The sequence below is a fragment of the Tamandua tetradactyla genome, chromosome X (assembly GCF_023851605.1).
Source record: "Tamandua tetradactyla isolate mTamTet1 chromosome X, mTamTet1.pri, whole genome shotgun sequence".
NCBI classification, from domain to species: Eukaryota; Metazoa; Chordata; class Mammalia; order Pilosa; family Myrmecophagidae; genus Tamandua; species Tamandua tetradactyla.
In genome coordinates this window covers 47759263-47780993 of record NC_135353.1, presented here as the reverse complement: position 1 = coordinate 47780993, position 21731 = coordinate 47759263, and the positions used below count along the sequence as shown (strand labels likewise).

General features: G+C 41.7%; 1 protein-coding gene across 1 annotated transcript; it reads left to right on the top strand.

The window, feature by feature from the left end:
- The first annotated feature begins 11973 nt into the window (after positions 1–11973).
- Positions 11974–20088, top strand: PGRMC1 (progesterone receptor membrane component 1). Its single transcript, XM_077146261.1, has 3 exons — positions 11974–12416; positions 15886–16041; positions 18780–20088. The coding sequence occupies exons 1-3, from the start codon at positions 12089–12091 to the stop codon at positions 18881–18883; spliced, it is 588 nt and encodes a 195-aa protein (XP_077002376.1). The 5' UTR covers positions 11974–12088; the 3' UTR covers positions 18884–20088.
- Positions 20089–21731: the final 1643 nt, after the last annotated feature.

The window sequence follows — 21731 nt, the reverse complement described above, 5'->3', positions numbered from 1 at the left end:
CATGGGAGTCAGGTCCCACGTTGCCAGGGAAATTTACACCCCTAGGAGTCATGTCTCATGTAGGGGGATGCCCATATAGTCTTGCTTGCCCTGTTATGTATATACAGTATTTATTTATTGCTTTTCCTCCCTTCCTTTCCTCCTCCTACTTTATATCATGGGTGTAGGTAGTAGTGAATTTTATAATTTAGTCCTTGGTGGAATTGAGACCAAGCATTACCCATAGATGGATACAATGACTTATGGGGCTTTGTGTCTCTACTATCCTTTTGGGGAGAGGGTAAGAATATTTTCATTTGTATGAGAGTTAGTTACATTATGTTAGGTAGGAGTGTGTGGCTTTTGCTTGATATTTTTTTAGTGTGGGTAGAAGGGGATGGGGAAATGTTTAGGGTCAAAGGAGTATAGGCTGTGGTGGATATGCTACATTAGCCCCCATCATGCTTTCCAACTTTCTGTTGGGCCTTCCTGTGCTACAGAGGCTGGAACATTAAATATAACCCTTCCAAACTCTACTTCAGCTGCTGAATGAAAATTAGGGTCTGTCAATTAAGTGTGCTGGCATGAGATTTAGAAGGCTGAAGGAAGGTGGGGTATTATTTCGGCTGCGTCAGTTGTTGCTGCTGTCAAGCAAGGTTATGAGGATGTTTGTACAGCTTTTTTTCCCTTTGTCTAATTGTTAGCTTAGTAGGTGTTGAGAGGCAATTGTAGCAGTGACTGGTCTTGGCATTCCAGTGTCCAATAACTAGCTTCAGGGTGGTCAAGAAGCTGTCACAATAATTACAGCAACTGAATTTAGTGTTGCAGTGTCTCAGTTACTAGTTTCATGGATGTTAACAGGCAGTTTATGGTGGCAGTGGTAGTGGCTTAGCTTCTCTGGACTGCAATAGTTGCATTCTTGAAGTCAACAGTCCTACTGAAGACTTCCTGATTGTCCACTCTCTTGACTGCGGCAGAGATTGTAGCATCCCACGCTTCTTTAGTGATAGAGTCCTGGGAGTCATTCCTGCAGCCCTAGTCTATAACCTGTCCCTCCAGCCCTGCCAATGACTTTGCAAGCTCTGAATTCCCTGTGTTAGATTCCTTTCTCCTCAAAATAACTAAACAGTTTCTTTTTCTTACCATTGAACATTGACTAAAATAGAGATGAAATAAAAACTTTTACCTGAGACATTTAAAGATTCTGATGCCTGTTAGACATTAGCAGAGCAATTGAGTATGCCCAATTGTATGTAAGAGTCCAGAGTCTAGGGGTAAGGACAGGGCAGAAAGTTCAAACATGCAAGTCATAAGCATATGAATAACATTTTAAGCCATAGAACAAGATGAAATCACCAAGAGAGAGAATGAGAAGAGATGCTGACCCGGGACATGCCTGGGACATTTCAACATTTAGAAGTCTGGTAAAGGAGGTAAAAATAGTAAAGAAGGCTGAGAAGCAGTAGCCGGTGAGAAAGGAGGAAAACCAGCAAAGCACATATCCCAGAAGCCAAGTGAGGAAAACATCTCAAGGTACAGTGATTGACTTTGACAAATGCTGTTGAGAGATTAAGACAAGAATGAAGAAATGTCCACGAGACTGGAAATAGTAACATAAATGGTTTTGAAGGAGCCATGGGGTGCAAAAGCCAATGGAGAGGGTGAAGAAGAGAACAGGAGGCAGGGCATGGAGACAATGCATAGATAACCATTTTGAGAAGTTTGGATATATAGAGGGCAGTAGCTAGAAGGAAGATCTGGTGTCAAGGGAAGGGCTTTAAAAGAGAAGAAACAACTAAAGCATGTTTATTTGCACACAGTTATGATCTAGTAGAGAAGATGAGATTAAAATTCAGGAGAGAGAGGGGATAACTGTGGGAGCTAAGGCCTTGGGTGCATGTGAGGCAAATGCACGCAGAGTCCAAGGGGGAAGGACTGGCCTTTGATAGAAAGAAGGACACTCTCGGCACTGTACCAAGAAGGAAAAGAGTACGTAAATGCAGATAAAGTTTAGTGGATTTGATGATTGGAGGATGAAGGAGTTGCCATCTAATTGCTTCTGTTTTCTCAATGAAATACAATGTAAGGTCATCAGCTGAGAATAAGAATGGCAAGGAGCCATTGGAAGTTTGAAGAGAGCAGAGATGGTATGATAGAGTCTTCCCAAAGGATAAGAGTTGGAGAGAGAATGGACTGTGGACATATAATATCATTGCTAGGCAGCATTATTATTTTATTTTTTTACTTTTCATAGCCACAATGTATATACAACTCAAAATTTCCATCTAACCACTTTCAAGTGTACAATTCAGTAATATTAATTACAATCACAATATTGTGCTACCATCACCAACTTCCATTACCCAAACATTTTCATCATCACAAACAGAAACTCTGCACCCATTAAACAATAATTCTCCATTCTCCTCACCTCCTACCCCTGTTAACCTGGAATCTACTTTATATCTCTATGAATTTACTCATTATGTATGTCTCATACATGAGATCATACAATAATTTCCTGATTCTGTCTATTTTTGATTTATGGTTAGAAAAAAATTTTTAAGTGAGCCCAGCCAGGAGAGTGCTCTGCTTGCTACTACAATGCTCAGCTGTTTACGGGCAATTAGAAAGTAGGTGGCAGTCGAATTTAACCAGGGTTGGGATTTTGAAAAGGCTTAGTATGTAAACAACAGAGAGGGCGGTCCATGTAGGGTAGAGGAAAAGATGGTCGGAGGTGAAGAAGGTCAAAGTAGTGAAAGGCCAGGGTGTGGGGCGGGTCATCCAAGAATGATGAGAAGTATCAACATGGGGAGGACACTTAAGTCTGGACGGAAAGGCACCCCCAGTAGAGCTTATACCACCTGCTCTGGGATCCTGCAGAGCAGGGAGAGCAGGTCTACTCATACCCCCAAATTCTCCATAGATTATGAGGATGCCCACTGTGTGCCCTATGGAGAAGAATTTTCCCTATTTCCACTGCTGCTCACCAGCTCTCTTTTAGATGACAATGGATATGAATGGGTTAATAAGATAAAAAAAAGCAACCTACTATTGGTTTAGCAATAGCTGTGTTTCCTGGGCAACATAATTTCTGTATTTCTCCTGTTTCTAAAAGTCTCTCTGGAGGGAATGGTGAAAATATTAACCTTGGCCAATACTCAAGCCCCTGCCCTCCCCCTTCCCACTCATTGCTCCAGCTGCTGACCTTGCCTCTTACTTCAAAGAAAACATTGAGGCTATCGGATGTGAGCCCCCCCCCCCCATCTCTCTCCCTTTCCTCTCAAAGGATAAAGTCTGATCTCTCTGCCTTTCATTCTGATTTCATCCTTTTCTATCTCATTTTATGCCACAAGGTTGGTTAATACTCCCGTCTCCTGTATCTTTAATGTCAAGCATCTGTTAGCTAGATTGATACAACCTAAGTCTATTGCAGCTTTCAGATAAACAAAAACCAAACCAAGAAATCCATTTTCCCTCTATCCTCCAGTCTCCCTTTAGTCAAGGTTCTTAAAATAATTGTATTAATCAAGGTTCTCCAGAGAAACGGAACCAATGAAGATTAGATAGATAGACATAGACAGACAGATAAATGGAGATAGAGATAGAAATATAAAAAGATTTATTATAGGTATTGGCTCATGTGACTGTGGGGATTGGCAAATCCGAATTCCTCAGGGCAGGCTGCAAATTGGAAACTCAATGGTAATGTTTAATTCTGCAGGAGAAGCTAGTTGGCTGAAGTAGAGATAGAAATTCTTCTTTCTGACTGCTGAAATCATCATTTCTCCCTTTTAGGCCTCCAACTCTCATTGCTGAAGGCAATCTCCTTTGCTGACTGTAGCTGTAATCAGCCACAGATGTAATTAACTGACTAATGATTTCAATCCATGAAATACTCTCACAGTAGCAATCAGGCCAGTGCTTACTTGACCAAACAAGTGTACACCATAACCTGGCCAAGCTGACATATGAAATTAACCAGCACACTAATTGAATGATAGAACTCCCCAATCCGTACATCCCACTCACACCCTAGGATACTGGAACCTGGCTTCCACCCTTTCCATGCCACAGTAAAAGGACTCAAACATGGGTAACCCTTGACCTCCTAACCGCCTGGTTCAACTTTCTCTTTAGTCTTCACCTTTCTTTATCCTTTGCAGCCCTCAACACTGTGAACCTCTCCCTCCTGGAAGCTTTCTCCTCCCTTTGTTTCTGTCAGACCACACTATTCCAGTCATCTTCCTGCCCCCTGAATTTTTAAATTCTCAATCTCCTTGATGGGTTCCTCTTCCTCTACCTGTCCGTATAATGTTAATTTCCTATATGAGTCTATCTTGGCCCTCTTTCTCTATCTACAATGGCTAACAAATTATAAGTGTCAGGCACGTAATATGAATGAGTAACGTGAGCACTGTGGATATGTGACAATGTAATATATGCTGGGATTTCACAAAGAAATATGCTGTCTCCTTTTTTTCTTGAAACACAAGCTCTCTTCTCTATCTTTCATTTTCCATTTTTGATAGGGTCATTGGCACAAAAAAAAGTTTGATTAGCCTATTTACTATTAACAGAAATAGAGCAAATGTCATCAAAGAAAACTGATACTTTGCCTTGGTATTGATGATACAGTAAGAAGTGGGCCTCCTTTAGGTGCACCTGCTGAAGAAGGCAATTGTTACTCAGCTCTGGCCAATAATTGTCATGCTAGATGGTGTTGCCAGATCGTCCAAATTTTTTAAGAGAAGTCAGAAATGCGAGATAGATTTTATGTAAAAATACTTTCATTTTTAAGTGTTTAAATCTAATATTTTTTTTTAAATTGAAGTAATGCGAAGGTCAAATAAACATGCCTTTGAGCCAACGCTAGTCACTCTGGCCAACAATTTTCAACATTAGATTAGTACATTGTGCAATGCAGCTTGGAGAGACCGCTGCCCTGTATTCAACACCAGTGATTTCAACTACCACCCCTGCTATCTCCTGTCTTTGTCTCTCCAGTCCAAGCCTCTATCATGAGCCCCAAACCCAAATCATTACTGGACACCTCTAGGAGGTGTTCCTTATGCCAATGCTTCTCAAACATTAATGTGCATGTGAATCTTCTGAGTTCTTGTTAAAATGAAGATTCTGATTTAACAGGTCTGGAATACTCCCAAGACTGTGCAGTTCTAACAAGCTCCCAGATGATGCCAATGCTGCTGATCCATGAACTATACTTTGCGATGCAACCCCCATCTGAAAACAAAGTCCTTCGTGCAAGTTTACTCTTTCCCCTGAATACCTCATTTCAGTGAACAATGCACCATCCACCCAGTCACCAAAGCAAACATTCAGGGCATAACTTGGGGTGTAGAAGGAATGAGAGAAATTAGAGGAGGAATCCTGAGCCCTGCCCCACCCATCTCCTTAACATATATCATATCCATTCTTGCATCAATGTCCTCACTATCACAACTGTGGTTTAAGCTCCCATTTTCTCCTGGGGTAAGGCTCCTTATTGGTGTCCCTCCTCCAGTATCCACCCCTTCAGTGCATCCTCAATGCTCCTACCAGCATGATATTTCTATAAAAGCAAAGTGATTTTCATTGAAAGCATGGGTTCTAGAGCCAGGCTGCCTGGGTTCAATTCCAGTTTTGCCTCTTACTAATTGTATAACTTTGGGCAAGTCATTTAGCCTCTCTGTGTATCTATAAAAAGATGATAATAGAACTTAATTCATTGTGAGGAATAAATAGGGCAACATGTAGAGTGTTTAAGAACAGTGCTTAGTATATAGCACTCAATTAAATAAACATGCCTAGCTGTGATGTTGGCCATGTCATTTCCAGCTTCAGTATGGTTGGAGTATTGAGGTAATGATGAAGCAGAATGAGATAAAGCTAGAGTCAGTATAAGGTCAGATCACGGAAGGTTAGTCTTAGATTGGGTGCCCTATGAAACAGACTCTGCAATGGAGGTTAACATTTTGAAAGTTTATTGGGGGAGTACTCTTGGGGTCTACCTGAAAGGTAAGACATGGAAGCAGGATTGGGCAGAGGGAGATGTTGGGCTTTGGTGCAGTAACAACACAGCCTCAGCCAATGCCATGAGAGCTCTGAGGCTGGGATGGCCCCTCAGAGTTGTCCAGTTGAGGCAAGGGGGACATGCTGTATATCCCTGTATTGACCATTCATTACATGCAGATTATCCCAAAAACGAGGTGTGACTTTGGGCATGGAAGCTTTCTTTAACTCAGTGCAAACTCAGGAGGGGGATTCAGTTGCAAATTGACAGCCACTTCTAGCAGCTGAAAAGCTGCATAATTGCTTCAGTCCTTAAGTGGGGGTGGGTGCAAAAGCTGGGCAGCACATCACAGCATCCACCACTGTTAAAGCTTGCTATGGACTTTTGACTTCAGTTTCATTGACAATGGGGAGTCTTCAAAGGGTTTTCCCAGAATGGGGCATGCTGCCTCACCCCTTTGTGCCTTTGCTCAGAGTGATTCCTCTAGCTCAGTGTTTCTTACCTATACTAGAATCACCTGAGATGCTTGTTCAGTTGTTGGACAGGAAGATAACGTAATAGTGAACAGCAGAAGTCTGAAGCCAAACTGACTGTATTTGAATTCTGACATTGCTACTTCCTAGCTGTGTGACAGTGGACAAGGTCATAATGAGGATAATGTGATCAGCTGCCTCATGGTGCTTTTTCATTTTGTTTTGCTTTTAGAGGGGGTGCATGGTCCGGGAATTGAACTCTGGTTTCCTGCATGAAAGGCGAGTATTCTACCACTGAACTACCCATGCACCCACCTCATAGTGTTTTATAAAGAGTATATGAGTTAATCCATACCAAGGGTTTAAAACACTGTTTGGCATTAAATAAGTGCTCAAGATGCATGTTATCAGGCTTTACCTTAGACCTACTGAATCAGAATCTTTAGGGATTGATCCTAGAAGGAGACATTTTTATAAGTACCTTTTCCCCCCCAGATTATTTTGATGCTCACTAAATTCTAAGAACTCCTGGTTTCCCTGGAAAGATCATTCCCTTCCTTAACCACCTGGTGAACAATCTTTAAGATTCAGCTCAAATGTCACCTCTTGTAGGAAACCTCTCATTCCTCCTTTGCCCACCTCTCCCTTACCGTGTACAGCCCTTGACCACGGCATCTATAACCTTTTAACTGCTGCCCTTGATAGATGAGAGCTCCTTTCTTGAGGAGCAGAGACTTTGCATCGCTAGCACCCAACCGAGAGCGTAGCATGGAGCAGGAGCACACAAAAAGTTTGTCAAATGGATGTAGATGGGCAGGCCCCTTTTGAGTCTCTTTAAAATCTTAGCACTAAGTGCTGCCTACTCTAGTCTCTGAAATTGAAAATGTGCTCTATCAGTCAAGATATCATTGGTAACTTTGGAATATTGTTTTGTAGTCTTTAAATTTCTTAACATGTTACTGCTTTTTACAGTAATAAAAGTAATTTATGCTCTCTATAAAAGAAGCGAAAAAAAATCACCCATGTTCTCAAAACCCAGAGATAACCACTATTAACTTTCTGGTGTATTTCCTTCAATTTTTTTTTCTGTGCATGTGTAACCATATCCAATTCAGTTCAATTGCATGAATATTTATTGAGCACTTATTATATGTCAGGTACTATCTTAAGTGCAGGGGACACAATAGTAAGGAAATGAGACAAATCTCTGTTCTCATGTAACATATTCAAGTTGGAGGAGATAATTTTTTTCAATGAATAAATGATATTGTATATTAGGAAGCAGTAAATGCAATGGAGAAAAATAAAGTAGAGAAGGGGATTGGGGAGTGGGGGGTGAATATTGCAAATTTCAAAGAGGTAAGAGAATGATCCATGAAGATATCTGGGGAAGAGCATTACCAGGCAAAGGGGTTCACAAGTACAGAGACCTCAGTTGTTTGAGGGACAACAAAGAGGCCACTGTGGCCAGAATAGAGTGACAGGGGTAGGAAGTGGTAAATGAGGCCCTAATGTCCTAAAGAAACATTGGGGTGAAATGGCTGAGCTGAGTGGGATGGTGTAGATCCTCTGTAGGGACTTTGGCTTTTACTCTGAGTTAGAGTGGAGCATTTTTGGACGCTCCGGTTTCCGGTTTCTTGCTATCATATGTCAAGGTTTGTGATTTTTCTGTTCTAATCTCTCTTCACATCTCTGAATACTTCTCTAGAAAAAAATTCTAGAAATTAAATTCCTTGTTCATAGATTATAAATAACTCAAGGCTCTTATACATATTGCCAAAGAGCTTTCTAGGAAGCCTGTACCCAATTAATTTAATTTAATTCAGCAAATATATGTTGAGTGCCTACTATGTGCCAAACACCATCTAGAGGTTTGAAACACATCAGTGAAACAAAACAAAGATCCCTTGTGGTCTAGCAAGTTCACTCTTGTCAACATTGTGTCAGAGTGTTCATTTTGCTATATGCTTGCCAATAGACAAGTATTACCCATTCTTAAAAACTGATTATCAAATGAAAAAGAAGGTGCCAGTAACTTGAATGATGAAAAAAATGGAACTTCATTATTATTTTCCTTTGGATTTATTTGATTATTAGTGAGGTTGCATTATTTCCCATACATTTTCAAGCTAATCAGCCAATTGTTCTATTTTTCTTTAAAAGCTTTTGAAAATAACTTAAGGAGGCAAGAAGTTTGGGAACATTAAAAAAGAGATGACATTAAAATACGTCCCATATCTTAGAAAATAGGTAGTCCTCAGGTCAATTACTTAGACTTTAGGAATTGATTTGAAGCCCACGAGCATGTATAATATAACTCTCTTGTTCTGGGGGAAAGATTTTTAAGTCAGAAGCACCCTTGCTGAGAACTGTCACCCTAGATGAGGCATTTCCATTGCATATTGTTTCTGACATGGACCAGAACGGTGTCTTCAACCTTCAACAAACTCAAGGTTCCAATGTTAGTTAACAACCCACTTCATTTCATATCAAATCTGATTTTATATTTTCAAATGGCATCACTTCTGAAGTTTTATATCACATAAATTGTCTACCCTGAAGCAGGACTCCCTTTAATCCATTACCCCTTCAAGGGGACACACAGGTATAATGGAAAGGACACTGGACTGTGCTAAATGAAAATTATAAACCACCCCCAGCCCTCCACCATTTTCCCCACTGCTAATAGTGGGGCTTCAATTTGCCTTCTGTATCTTTTCATAGTTTGAATTTTCCAGCCTTAAACATATATAACCTTTTGAAAATGGCAAAGATGTTATCTAGGCCTAGAGCTAATAGGCCTGATTCTATTTTTTACTTTGTGTCTCTCTGTATTAGGAAAAACCTAATAAATCATGTATTATTTAAAGTTTTTCCCAGTTTTGTAAAACAAAATCTGTGGCATATGTGTGGGGGGTTGCATAAGTCTTCAAGAAAATATAAACCAAATTGTTCATAGTGGTTGGGAGCTGGAATGGGAAGAGGGAGAAAATGAGTTTCTTTTTTTTTTTTTTTTAACTTTATATACTTATGTATTGTTTAAGTTTGTTATAGAGAACACATATTACTGTTCTACATTTTTCAGAAGAGAAATAATAAACCATTTTTTCCTGAGGCTAACAGTGGCATGTACTCATTGTGGAAAATGTAGAAAAGTACAAAGAAAATACTAACAATTCACAACAGTTAACATTTTAGCTTGTTTTCTTTCAAGCTTTCTTTTATGCATTTTTTTTTTTTTTACATAATTGAGTTCATACAGTATATTGGTTTGTATCCTGTTTCTCTCGATTAGGACATTTTCCCATGTCATACTAATATTTGTATGGCTGCACCATATGCCACTTTATAGTTTTATAACAATTCAAGTGGATTGATTAATTAGCCATTTCAGTCAAAGTGAACATTTAGGTTGTTTCCAGGTTTTCCATATTAAAAATTATTCTCTGATGAGCATGGTAGCAATGAAATCTTTGCCTGCATTTGTAAGTAGTTTCTCGGGATGAATTCCAAGAAGTGTAATTACAGGGTTGAAGAGTAGCTTGCTGGAAGTGGGATTAATGGATAGAAACATTTTTTTATGGCTAGCAGAAGGTTATACCAATTTCTTCTTCCCCCAAGCAGTGATGAGAGTCTCACCACTCTCTTGCCAGCTTTGCATGTTATACTTTTTTTCTTTCATTTTTCTACTCTAAGTGAAAGTGGTATCTCGATTTTTTCCTTTTATTACTAGCGTGACTCAAAATTTTTTATAGAGTTATTCCCCATTAGTATCATCTCTTTTGTGAACTACTTGTTCCAATGCTTCCCATTTAGTGACAAAATCTTATGGATTTCTTACCAATTAAAATAAGCTCTTATAGAATATTAGCCCGTTGTCTGTTAAGTTAGTTGCAAATGAAACTATTTTTCACAAGTTTGTTGTTTTTTAAAATTGTTTTGGCCATACACGTTTTTAAGAAAAGATAAATGGATTCTACCCAACACCGAGTGCCCTCAGTTTGAGCCTCAATTTCCCCATGATTAAATTGAAGAGGTTTGACAAAAAATCTAGAAAGGCCGTTTCGGCTAATTCTAAATTTAACTCTTTGAGGAAAAAAACTGCGTAGGCCCGATTTAAAGTTATCGTTGTCGCTGTTCATATGCCTTTAAAATATTTTACGAAGATGAGGGGGAGAGCAGGGAATAGCAGCAGCTTTTGCCAGTAATGTTTGGCCCAGTCAGGTTTTAGAATTCTGACTTAAGGAGCCAGTTCTTTCCTCGAGTCTCCTGCGTGTTGGGTGGGGGAGTAAATTATGCGCAAGCGAACAGAACCCTTGATGGAAAAGTACTGCTCTGGGCTGCAGATGTGTGCATGGCTTGGTTTTAATTATTTTCCCCTCTCTCTATCCTTTCTTCCGCTCCCCTCCCCCTCCCTCCCTCCCCAGGCCACAATAAAGGGGAGTGCCAGATTAGGACTCTGGATGGTAGAGTCAACCCTCCCTTCTTACACACTTCTGTGCAGCCAGTTAGTTAGCACATCAAAAGCCCGGATGAAGTACCTAAGAAGGGAGGGGGAGGAAAGCTAGGATCCTTTCTAACTCCTGCCTTCCTCCGTACTCCAGCTCAGGGTTATTGTGACCGCCAAGGGTAGCTCGACAGATTGCAAACAGAAAAATGCTGCCAAACAAAGAAACTTTGGCCATTATTCTGAACTGAACATTGCGTGCTGAGCCTTAAGCAAATCAGAGTTTGCAAAAGGATTTCGTTTTCCCAAGTACTGACCCACAGTAAATCGGGGGATCTAATTCTTTCTCCCAGATATTGGGAGAGTTGTCAGAAGGGCCTGTACACCCACTTTAGTCATCCCAGGGGTGTCCGTCCCACAACATCTGGGGGAGGGTCGTCAAAGAGAACGAACCGGGGCGGGGATCCCAAGGTGAAAATTGGTAGCCCGGGTCTCTAAAGTGGAAAAAGGGAGCTCGAGGAATGAGTTTCTTGTCTCCTAAAGAGAGCTTTGCGGTTCCCTGGGGGTGGCCGGGACGTGATGTGAAGCTTCGTAATGGAGCCGGCAAAAACCCCAAGCAAGAGAAATGGAGTCGGTGTTTGGCTAGCATCAGGTGGGGGAGGAGGCCTCAGACGGAGCTTTACCAAGCCAAGGCTCTCACAGCGGGAGGGTCTGCGAGGAGCAATGGGGGGAGGGGGGTGCCGGGGAGGGATGCGCGCTGCGTGGCTGTTATAGAAGCTGGCAGAGGCTGATGAGAGGCCCGCGCAGGGGCCTCGCAGGTAGAACCGAAGGGCGGGCTGCGATCGGCGGAAAAAGAGGCAGGATCTGGCCTGGGCAGTGGCGGGGGAGTGGGGTGGGGTGGCGGTGGGGGTGGGGTGGGGGGTGAGGAGCAGGACCGGAGGCAACGAGGGCCCCCCGCCCCCCCCAGCCGGCATAAGCGGGACTGAGCCCAGCAGGGCACCAAGACCGCCACGCTAGAGGCGGGGCTGGGAAGCCCCGCCTCCGGCCCCGCCCCTCGCCCCTGGCTTGTGGTCGCTCGCCGCCTAGCGCCCCGCGCCACTCGCTAGCTGAGAGGGAGAAGGAAGCGGCTAGTTCCAGAGCCCTACCTAGCCCAGTCCAACCTTTGCTCCAGAGATCATGGCTGCCGAGGATGTGGCGGCTACGGGCGCCGACCCGAGCGACCTGGAGAGCGGCGGGCTGCTGCACGAGATCTTCACGTCGCCGCTCAACCTGCTGCTGCTCGGCCTCTGCATCTTCCTGCTCTACAAGATCGTACGCGGCGACCAGCCGGCGGCCGGCGGCGACAGCGACGACGACGAGCCGCCCCGGCTGCCCCGCCTCAAGCGGCGCGACTTCACCCCTGCCGAGCTGCGGCGCTTCGACGGCGTCCAGGATTCGCGCATACTCATGGCCATCAACGGCAAGGTGTTCGACGTGACCAAAGGCCGCAAGTTCTATGGGCCCGGTACGGCGGCCGGCAGAGGGGCGAGAAAACAAAAGAAGGGGACCCTGGCACGGGGCAGGGCCCAGGAGAGGCGAAGGGGAGGGCGAACCTTGAGGAGAGCAGAGCGGTCGTAGGTGGGGCGGCTCCCCCGGCAGGCAGAGGAGGCTTGAGAGATTCGGGCGGGAGGGCGGCGGGCCTGTGGAGGGCGCATATCCCGGTCCCGCGCCGCTCGCGCGGAGATGGAGGCATGGAGGAAGATTGTGGAGCTTAGGCCGGGCGTGGGTGGGACGCGGGGTGTTGGGGGAGTTTCCAAAGGTAATGGTTTGGGAATTCTTGGAAGGGAGGGGGTGGTGTCGGGCTCGAGAAAGGAAATGAGGGTGTCTCGAGGGAGAAATGGAAGGGGGGGTGGGGAGGGCTGAAGAGGGAGGTCCAGGCTTGGAGAAGACGCGAAGGCCAATGACGCCGGGAGTAGCCATGGTGGAATGTGGGGGTTTGGGAGATGGGATTAGCAGCAGGTAGAAAGAAGCATTGTGTATGATGGTGGGGGTTGTGTGTGCGTGCACGCGTGTGTGTGTGCACAAGCGATGTGTGTGTACACTGTATGTGGCTTGTCGGGTGTGTGTGCGCACGCGCGTGCAGACTTGCATGTGTCAGGTATGTGTGTGGCATGTGTCTCGTATGTGTGTGCGCGTACTGTGTGTGGCAGACGGGGAAAAGCTGAATGATGAGCAGGGAGGCTCCATTGGAGAAAGGGAACTGATTTCAGTGAAGAATAAAAGCTGAATGTGGTGGACAAGGATCATGTGGCAAGATGATAAGGTAATGCAGTATTTAGTGTAAGCAGGAGAGAAAGGACTAGAAGCCAAAAAAAAAATTTTTAATGGAGGGAGGGAGAAGTGGGAGGATCCTGAGAAACAAAAGGGGTGGAGCTAGGAAGGCTGCTGATTTGGGCGGGCGGGGCGGGGGTGGGGGGGGTTGGATTTCAGAAGCCAACCAGAAGGGGAATGAGGAATAGATGACTGCTAAGCCATTGGAGGGGGCAGGCTTGAAGGGTTCCTTAGAGATGAGGCTTTTCTAAATCCAGTTGCGCATCAGGAATAGATGACTGCTAAGCCATTGGAGGGGGCAGGCTTGAAGGGTTCCTTAGAGATGAGGCTTTTCTAAATCCAGTTGCGCATCAGAGTCACCTGATGCACTTGAGGAAAAATACTGATTCCTGGCCTAACCATCATAACCGTGGAAGAGGAGTCTTTGTGGGTGAAGTCCAGGAATCTGCATTGTAACAAACCCTCCCAGTCGAATTTGAGAAGCAGACAGGTTTGGAAAGTCTTGCTTTATAGACTATTCGTAAGAGAAAGAGATTTTAGCTCCTCCAATATGGACTCCTAAAAACAGGCAACTCGGTGAGTCCACATGGACAGCGTTCTCTTCTGCACTGGCCTGGAGAGAGGGAAGGGTATAGAAGGCAGCAATCCCATCATCCCACTTCTGCCTTCTTATTCTCCCAATCCAGTTAATCAAAATCAAATGTGTTAAGATCCTTAAGTAACACCCCCACTTAGTTTTTCCTAGTGGGCAGTTTAGAAATGCCTAATTTCCATAGGCATGTAACTGTCAAAATAATTTGAAAATCACACCGATATTATTTGTCACCTTTATGGTGTACCTAGAGGCATTAACAATTAACATAATCATGTCAATACCCTGTTATTATTGAGCTACACCATAAAGTAGGCAAAGCGTGGGCATCATCACATTAAGAGTTAGCAAAGTCATTGAGAGGAGTATAGGTCTGAGCACAGGGCACAAAACTGGAAGACAGGCAACAGTGGATCTCAACTTGGTTGAGTCACTGACCGGCTGACATCTTAGAAATCTTTGTTCTCCATGGGCCTTAGTTTTCCATCTGTAAAATTAAAAGGATAGTCCATGCTGAGGTTTCCCACGTCTCTCCATCCTGCACTGTCATCCACTGAGCCCGTGATTATATGAGAACTTTGTATGGAAACGATACTTCGTGTTGTAAAGGATTCCTAAAAATTCTTCGAGTGCCTACCAGTTTATGCCAGGCACTGTCATAAGTGCTGGGAATATATCAGTGAACAAAACAGACACAAATCTGTGCTCTAGTGAATATATGTTGTGAAGATTATGTATTCTCCAAAGGCTTATACCCTTTTCTTTAAGTATACTGTGAGATTTGTAAGGTAAACCCCCCACCTCCAATCCAGTGACTAATTTCTGAAATGGCGAGGTCCAAAACAATACAGTTTGCCTATTTTCAAGCACTTAGTGCTACCATTCCCACTAGAGGTATGTTTGTGGAAAATCTATGGAAGTTTTTTTTTTTAACTTCTCTAGTGGAAATGGCAGCACCTAATGATTAAAAACAACCGTTTTTCTTTGGAATCTTAATTGCCTTTAAAAGTTTGGTCATAAAATTTATCTAATTGGTAAAAATTTCCTGGTGGATTGAGATTTGAGGTTTGAGGTGAATAGGCCATGTTGAAATCTGAGGCATTCTCACACTTCTCATAGTGGTTACGTACAAAGTTTTTAATGTCAGTTTGCAACTCGACCTGCCTTTGGGGAAATAACACATCATTTAAAGTACACTGAATTCTTTTCATTTACTTGTGCAATATTTAAATAAGTCTAAACATCTACCTTAAGAACCTACAGAATGATTTATTGCTTTCTTAGACAAACATTCAGTACAATATCATATAGAGTAGTATTCTAATGTTCAATAGAACTATTTAGGGGTATTGATTCAAATTTTTTTCTCCATGAAAGTTAGTATTTTCACAATCTTTTCTTCAAGCCCATCAAAAACAGGTAAAGGAGCTGATCTCCTAGGTGCTGTCTATTGACAGTGAAGGTTATATAACATGGATAGATTTTTGAATCACCAATGTTCTTATAAAGCAATTTGTTCTGAAGATGCCAGATGTTAATGTTTGAGTCTTGCACCCAGCTATCTCTATAAGAAGACTCCTTAAAAAATATTAGAATGCATTTTTAAAAGAATGTTTTCATTTACTCATGAGTGGTCATTCTCTTATGAAATCATAAATCTCACTGGCATAGTCCACGTGCCTTAGAACAGAGCCAGGCTCAAGGTTCAGTGTCCTAAAGTTGACTTCTGACCCATGGACTCGGTATTATCTTGGATCATTCCCTACCATCCCCAAGAGAAAATTATGTATGACTTTTTTATTAACTATTTAAAACTCACAGTAGATTGATAAAAATGTATAGCGTTTTTAGTTTTAGTCATGTAAAAGTTTAAGACAACAGGTCTTTCAGTGCCCACTACATAATGACAACAGCATCAGCATTAGGGTTTCAGAACAGAATTTGGTATTCAAAAAAGGGGGCTTTCTATGTTGATCAGTAAGGAGGCCATTTTCTATGTATGAACCACAGAAAAAATTGTCTAATAAAGAATCATGGTTTTTTTTTTTTTGGTTTGATTTTGTTTTTAAAGAGGGACCATACGGGGTCTTTGCTGGAAGAGATGCATCCAGGGGCCTTGCCACATTTTGCCTGGATAAGGAAGCACTGAAGGACGAGTACGATGACCTGTCTGACCTCACTCCTGCCCAGCAGGAGACCCTGAGTGACTGGGACTCTCAGTTCACTTGTAAGCGGTTTTTCAATTGTGCCTGGATCAAATTTCTACTGGTAATGGGGATTCACAGTAGTACAATAGTTTTTACTAAGCAGCCTGAACCTTGCGAGCATTTTGATAGGCTCCTAAACCTTGGCCGGATCAAGTTCATGGTTTGAATTGCAGCAGTGCTGAGTCACTTGCTATGATTGCATACCAATTTTTTTTTTAGCTAGTTCTCTTTGGAAACTTGGGTCTCTGCCATTGGTTTATAAAATTTTGAGAGGTTTGCATAGACTCCACACTAATATTTCATACTCAGTGTGTAGGGGAAAGGACAGGGGTCATCTTTGCTACAGAAAGAGTGATTTCCATAAGCCCTCTCTTGTAGAACTTGCTGTTTAAAAGCAGCCCACATCTCTTAAAGAATGGGAGATTTGTATTCTATAAAACAGCTTCTCTTTGAATCTAATTGAGCCTAAATATAGGCCTCATTTACAAATAATTCTTATAATCTGCCCAGCAACAATGGTGTCTGCATTTTTTAAAAGAAAGAAAAAAGGAGACACTTGTTTCATGGCTTATGCTGTGGGCTGAGGTCTTTTGTGGGAGTTAAGGATGGGAAGTTAAGTTCAATTCTTGAGAATTCAGGAATTGGATTCTGTCTAACCTAAGTGTACAATTATCACTTCAGCAGTTATTTCACTGCCATGAATTAGAATAATAATCATTCCCAGCTTTTACGAAACAGTATGTAAAGATCATGACCATTTCTTTAAGGAAAATTTTTCTTTTAGAATGTGTGGTTTTCTATTTGCTGTTCTTTATAATCAGTTAAGTATTACAGGCCTTTTTGGCAAAATGTGACTATTTTCTTTGAAAATAATGCTGACTTCAGAGAGAGTTCTGAGTTGATAATTAGCCAGACGTGGCTCTACCTTGGAGTTCAGGTTTCAAGCAGACTAAGTGTAACTTTCAAGTCTAGAGGCAAGTCTTTTTACTTTCATAGCATAATTCAGCCACCTAACTTAGTCTCTCATTCTTTGCCTCCTAAGGATGCCTTTGTAACTATGGTCTCTATACAAAACCAATTAGTTGGAATTCATAGTTTATACAGCTCTATTTTCTAGGACTTGCCTTCATCAGTGGGAGGAAAAAGTGTTTGCTTTTTCTTAAGCTAAAGCTAGTTCCAGATACTGTTGTGACACCTCAGGTATACTTAAAGTCAGAATGGATTTCCCATAAGGCATGTTTCCCAGGCACCACCCAGCTTTTTCTGTTATTTGTCTTGCAGTCTCAAGCACCCTAGGGATCTTTATAATATGTTCAAATAGGGAAGTTTCAATTGTTTCCAATGATTATGTCACACAAAAGCAGCTCTGGTTACCTGGTTAGACTGGTTGGCTACTCCTCTAATTCCTACCCAGGTTCAGAAAGAGGAGACTCAGTCCTCTGTCCCTCTGATTAACCCTACACTAGCCTGGCTGCAGTAATATGGTGCTCTGCTCACTCCACCCCTTCTCAAGTCTTGGCATTCTGCTTTGCGCTCTTAAATCTGTTTTCTCCAACATCTCTGGTCTTCTCTTGGCCCCTTTACTGCTTTCTTTAACTGCTTTGGTTTCTTCCCATGTTGGGGAAACAGTTCTGGCTCCTGCTATCCTCGCCATCTCCTGGACTATTATCATTCCTTCCCTTCACTGCCAAACAAAATTCTTCATAAGTTTTTATCTCTAAGCACTGCTTCACTTCCTCTTTACACCTTCCCTCCTAATTCCCTATAATATGGCTTCTAGCTCAATGTGAGTGAACTTTCTTTCTCAAAAGTTTCAGGGACCTGCTTCTTGCCGACACTAACTTCACTTCTCTAGTCCTTGTTCCAGTCTCCTGTCATGCCCCCTCCCCATACAGGTGGCTCCCTCTACAGATTCTCCATTTATGTCTGTAGGATCTCGTTTTCTAAGCACCTCATTAACTCATGTTTCCAGATTTCCTTTAAAGTATCTCATATTCTTCCCTTCCCATTCCCATGGGTACCACCCAATAGCTGGCTCTTGTCTTTTCACATTAGGATCTGCATGCTAGCCTTTTGGTCTCCCTGCTTCTAATATGCCTTTAATATAATGTGCTCATGGCACCACAGTGATATCATTGTTGCTGAGGCATTTTTTACTGTCATTCCTTTGCTCAGAACCTTCAGTACCCTTTGTCAGTTATAGAATAAATACAAATTCCTCAGGTTTGGCTTAGAATATTTCAGATCCTCCATAATATTTCCCCACACTACTTAGCCAACTTTAACTTCTACTGCATTCAAATGCCACCCCTATTCCTGCCAACTTGGTCTTGTTATTGATCTCCAGATGTATTCAGTCCCAGTTGCATGCCTTTGTGCATGGTATTTTCATTTCCTGAAAATCCCTCCCTCCCCAAATCGTACACATTTTCCAAAGCTCAGCCTAAGTTCCTGTCCTTCCATGAAGTATTCTGCAGCCCTTAACAAGCCCTTGCTCTTCTAAATACTCCTACACACAGTTCATTTGGACATAACCTTGCACTCATTATCAGACATGACTATCTGTTTTGTTTCTGTCTTCCGAACAAAATTCTATTTCTCTTTTGGCAAGGACTGTATTATAAACCACCTTTGTATCCTTCAAGAAGCCCAGCACATTGCTAAGTATATAGTAGGCCTCTAATAAATGCCTTTGAATGAAATGTGATAGTAGTCTATAAAGCATGAATGACAATTTGTGTTTTTTCTCTACCTCCAGTTAAGTATCATCACGTGGGCAAACTGCTGAAGGAGGGGGAGGAGCCCACTGTGTACTCAGATGAGGAAGAACCAAAAGATGAGAATGATCGGAAAAATGATTAAAGCATTCAGTGGAAGCATATCTATTTTTGTATTTTGCAGAATCATTTGTAACATTCCAGTCTGTCCTTAAAACATGGTGATTTCAATATTTAGGAAAGTTTTGAACTTGCTGTAAATTTTTAAACTATTTGTAACATCATTTGTGACACTGATATACTTAACTTCTGTCTTGGAATGTGCATGATATGTATGTCTCATATCCAGAAAGTGAACTGCAGTGCTGTAACAAAAATAGTAATGTTAATACTGTTTTGCTTCTATCTGTCATTAGTGTAGGCTGAATTTAAATTGTTTTTGAGAGACAGATAAGACTTTGATATTTCCCAAAACAGGCAAAAAATGTTAAAAGGGCAAGGCCATTCAAGCACCAAGAATATGGGATCATCTTTTAGTGATGATGTTCTCTGAAGACAGCAATTGACTTAACTGCATGATTTCTGTTTTATCTACCTCTAAAGCAAATCTGCAGTGCTCCAAAGCTTTTGCTGTTGATTAAAGAGAACTGTCTGGTGACAAAATGACACCTTAAAGCTGGATTCACATGGAAGAAAAACATTTACTGTGTTTCTGGACTGCTTTGTTGTCTCGGTCCTCATTTGGACATTCAGACACCCTCACTAACAAGGTAATCTACATTTAGGACTAAAATAGGATCTGAACACACAAAAGAAAAGCTTTAGAAAAAAATCAGCTAGCTTGCCTAAAAACCAAAATTTATGAAGTTTGTAGCACTATCTTCCCAATTCCCATATGCATGGCAAGGCAGTGGTTATTTTATACAAGTGAGAGAGGGGCATACAAAATAGGAACAGGTGTTTGCTCTCCTACGAGCCTTCACACACCCACCCAAAGAATGAGTAAAAACCGTACACATCACTAGCCAAGTAATTTTTAATGTAGAATATTTTCATAAGGTGACAGCCATTCTTCTGTTGTTGCAAAACTATAGTCACTGCAAAAGTAGTAGTTGAGTGTCTAGGTCTTTGATATTGGTCTTTTGGTTAACACTAAACTTAGCTTAAGTAGACTGTACAGTTGTATGAATTTGTAAAAGTATTATATGAACAACTAGTGAGGTTTCAAACTTCTTGTAATGGTAGTTCAATATCATTGTATTTTCTTGTGAACCGTGTTTAATGGTTTTACCTCAAATCAGAAAAAAAATGAAGTGCTTTGGTCAGTTAATTAAATGGTTTTACCCAGCATAGTGTGGTGGATTGTTTTATTAATCTTAATCTAAGGAACCAGATTCAATCATTTTACATTAGCGTAATGGAATTTCACTTTTGAGTGCTGATTCTTTGTATTCTGAAAGAAACAAGTAAAGGGACAAAAATTCAGAGACATCAGACCACAAACCAAATACTGGCTTGTCATGCTAAGAAGTATTAAATTAATTTTCTTGTTGACTTGTCAAATTCTCACTCCTTAAATTGGAACTGTCTAAACACAATAAAAGGCAAACCTCCATCGTGAAATCTATAGCAAGGTTATCAAGAGGTGATTTTACTAAAGACATTAACAAGTGCTAAGGAAGGATTTTTTTTGTTTTTGCTCTGATTTATTATCCAATCAGGAAAAAAGTATTCAGGAATCCTTATAGAAGCACTTACTTCACCTCATGTCAAAAGAAGTAGAGCTGCAAATGAAGTCCAATGTATAAACATGGGCAACCTATTACTCTGCTTTGTCGCTTGAGTGTTGAAATTGGCAATTTTCTTACCAGATATGTACAGTTTTCCATTTTCCATGTTATTAAGCCATACTACATGTTTCGTTTTGTTTTTCAATGTGCCTTTTCCCCATAAGGTTTCATTCAAATATTCAAGTTCCTATTTTGTGCCAGGCAACCTCTTAGGCGGTATGCTTTGGCAAACTAGTGGAGAGAAGTTGGGCCACCTTTGCAGCCTGAAATCTCATTTAAATTAGGCTCCTTTTACAAAGTTAAACAAGCTTATCTGTTGCCAAGAGAAAACATACAGAACCTTGTTAAAACTTCATTCCCAGGGTGGGCCACGGTGGCTCAGCAGGCAGAGTTCTCGTCTGCCATGCCAGAGACCCAGATTCGATTCCCAGTGCCTGCCCATGAAAAAAACTTCATTCCCAGTAGCCTTGATTCCTCTCCATTCCAAACTGATTCAACATTGTGTTGATTATATGTAAAGGGATATTACTATAAGCTAGGACTTTGATCTAAAAACTCGAAACCAGCTAGCATGTTCATAAGCCATATTATGTAAAAGGCGCTATTCAGGAAGATGCGGAGTTACCACACTACACGTCCAGGGGGCCTGGGCTGGGGTGGGGGGTGTCAGGTTAACATCTACTCCCCACCTGCTTTTATCCAACCAGCTATAGAGAAGACACTTCGTTCTCGGTACCAGGATCTGTGGGTCATACTCAGCATTTGCTACGTTTTTGCTATCGCCCCATATTTGTGGCTTCTCTGCATAAGGTATAAGATAACATTCACCTTATCTCAGAGGGCCAAACTTATGCAAATCCTAGATCCAGAAACAAGCGTCCATACATTCTTGCTGTTACAGAAAGAGCTCTTTGAACCCAACAAGGACCCTTTCAGTTCTAATGTGCCCAGATTTTACTCTAAGGTACAGTCTGCCTTTGTGATAAAATACGTAGAGGCAGTTTGCTGTACATTTCATGTAAAAATACAGTTAACTCTTGTTTGGTTAAAGATTATTGAGGCCACTAGCTTCTCTAACCGGATTCCCCATCCCACACTCACACTTATTTTTGGATATTGTATAATTTTAACCTCCAACAAGTGCCGAAGGGATGAGATGAATTTCAGTGGAGTCAATTTTGCCCCCTTTTAATAGCTCTGATA

Excerpts from the sequence above, each read along its gene's own strand:
- PGRMC1 (XM_077146261.1), top strand. The coding sequence starts at position 12,089 with ATGGCTGCCGAGGATGTGGCGGCTACGGGCGCCGACCCGAGCGACCTG. Across the intron at positions 12,417-15,885 it reads CCGCAAGTTCTATGGGCCCG|AGGGACCATACGGGGTCTTT; the intron begins GTACGGCGGCCG and ends TTGTTTTTAAAG. Across the intron at positions 16,042-18,779 it reads CTGGGACTCTCAGTTCACTT|TTAAGTATCATCACGTGGGC; the intron begins GTAAGCGGTTTT and ends CTCTACCTCCAG.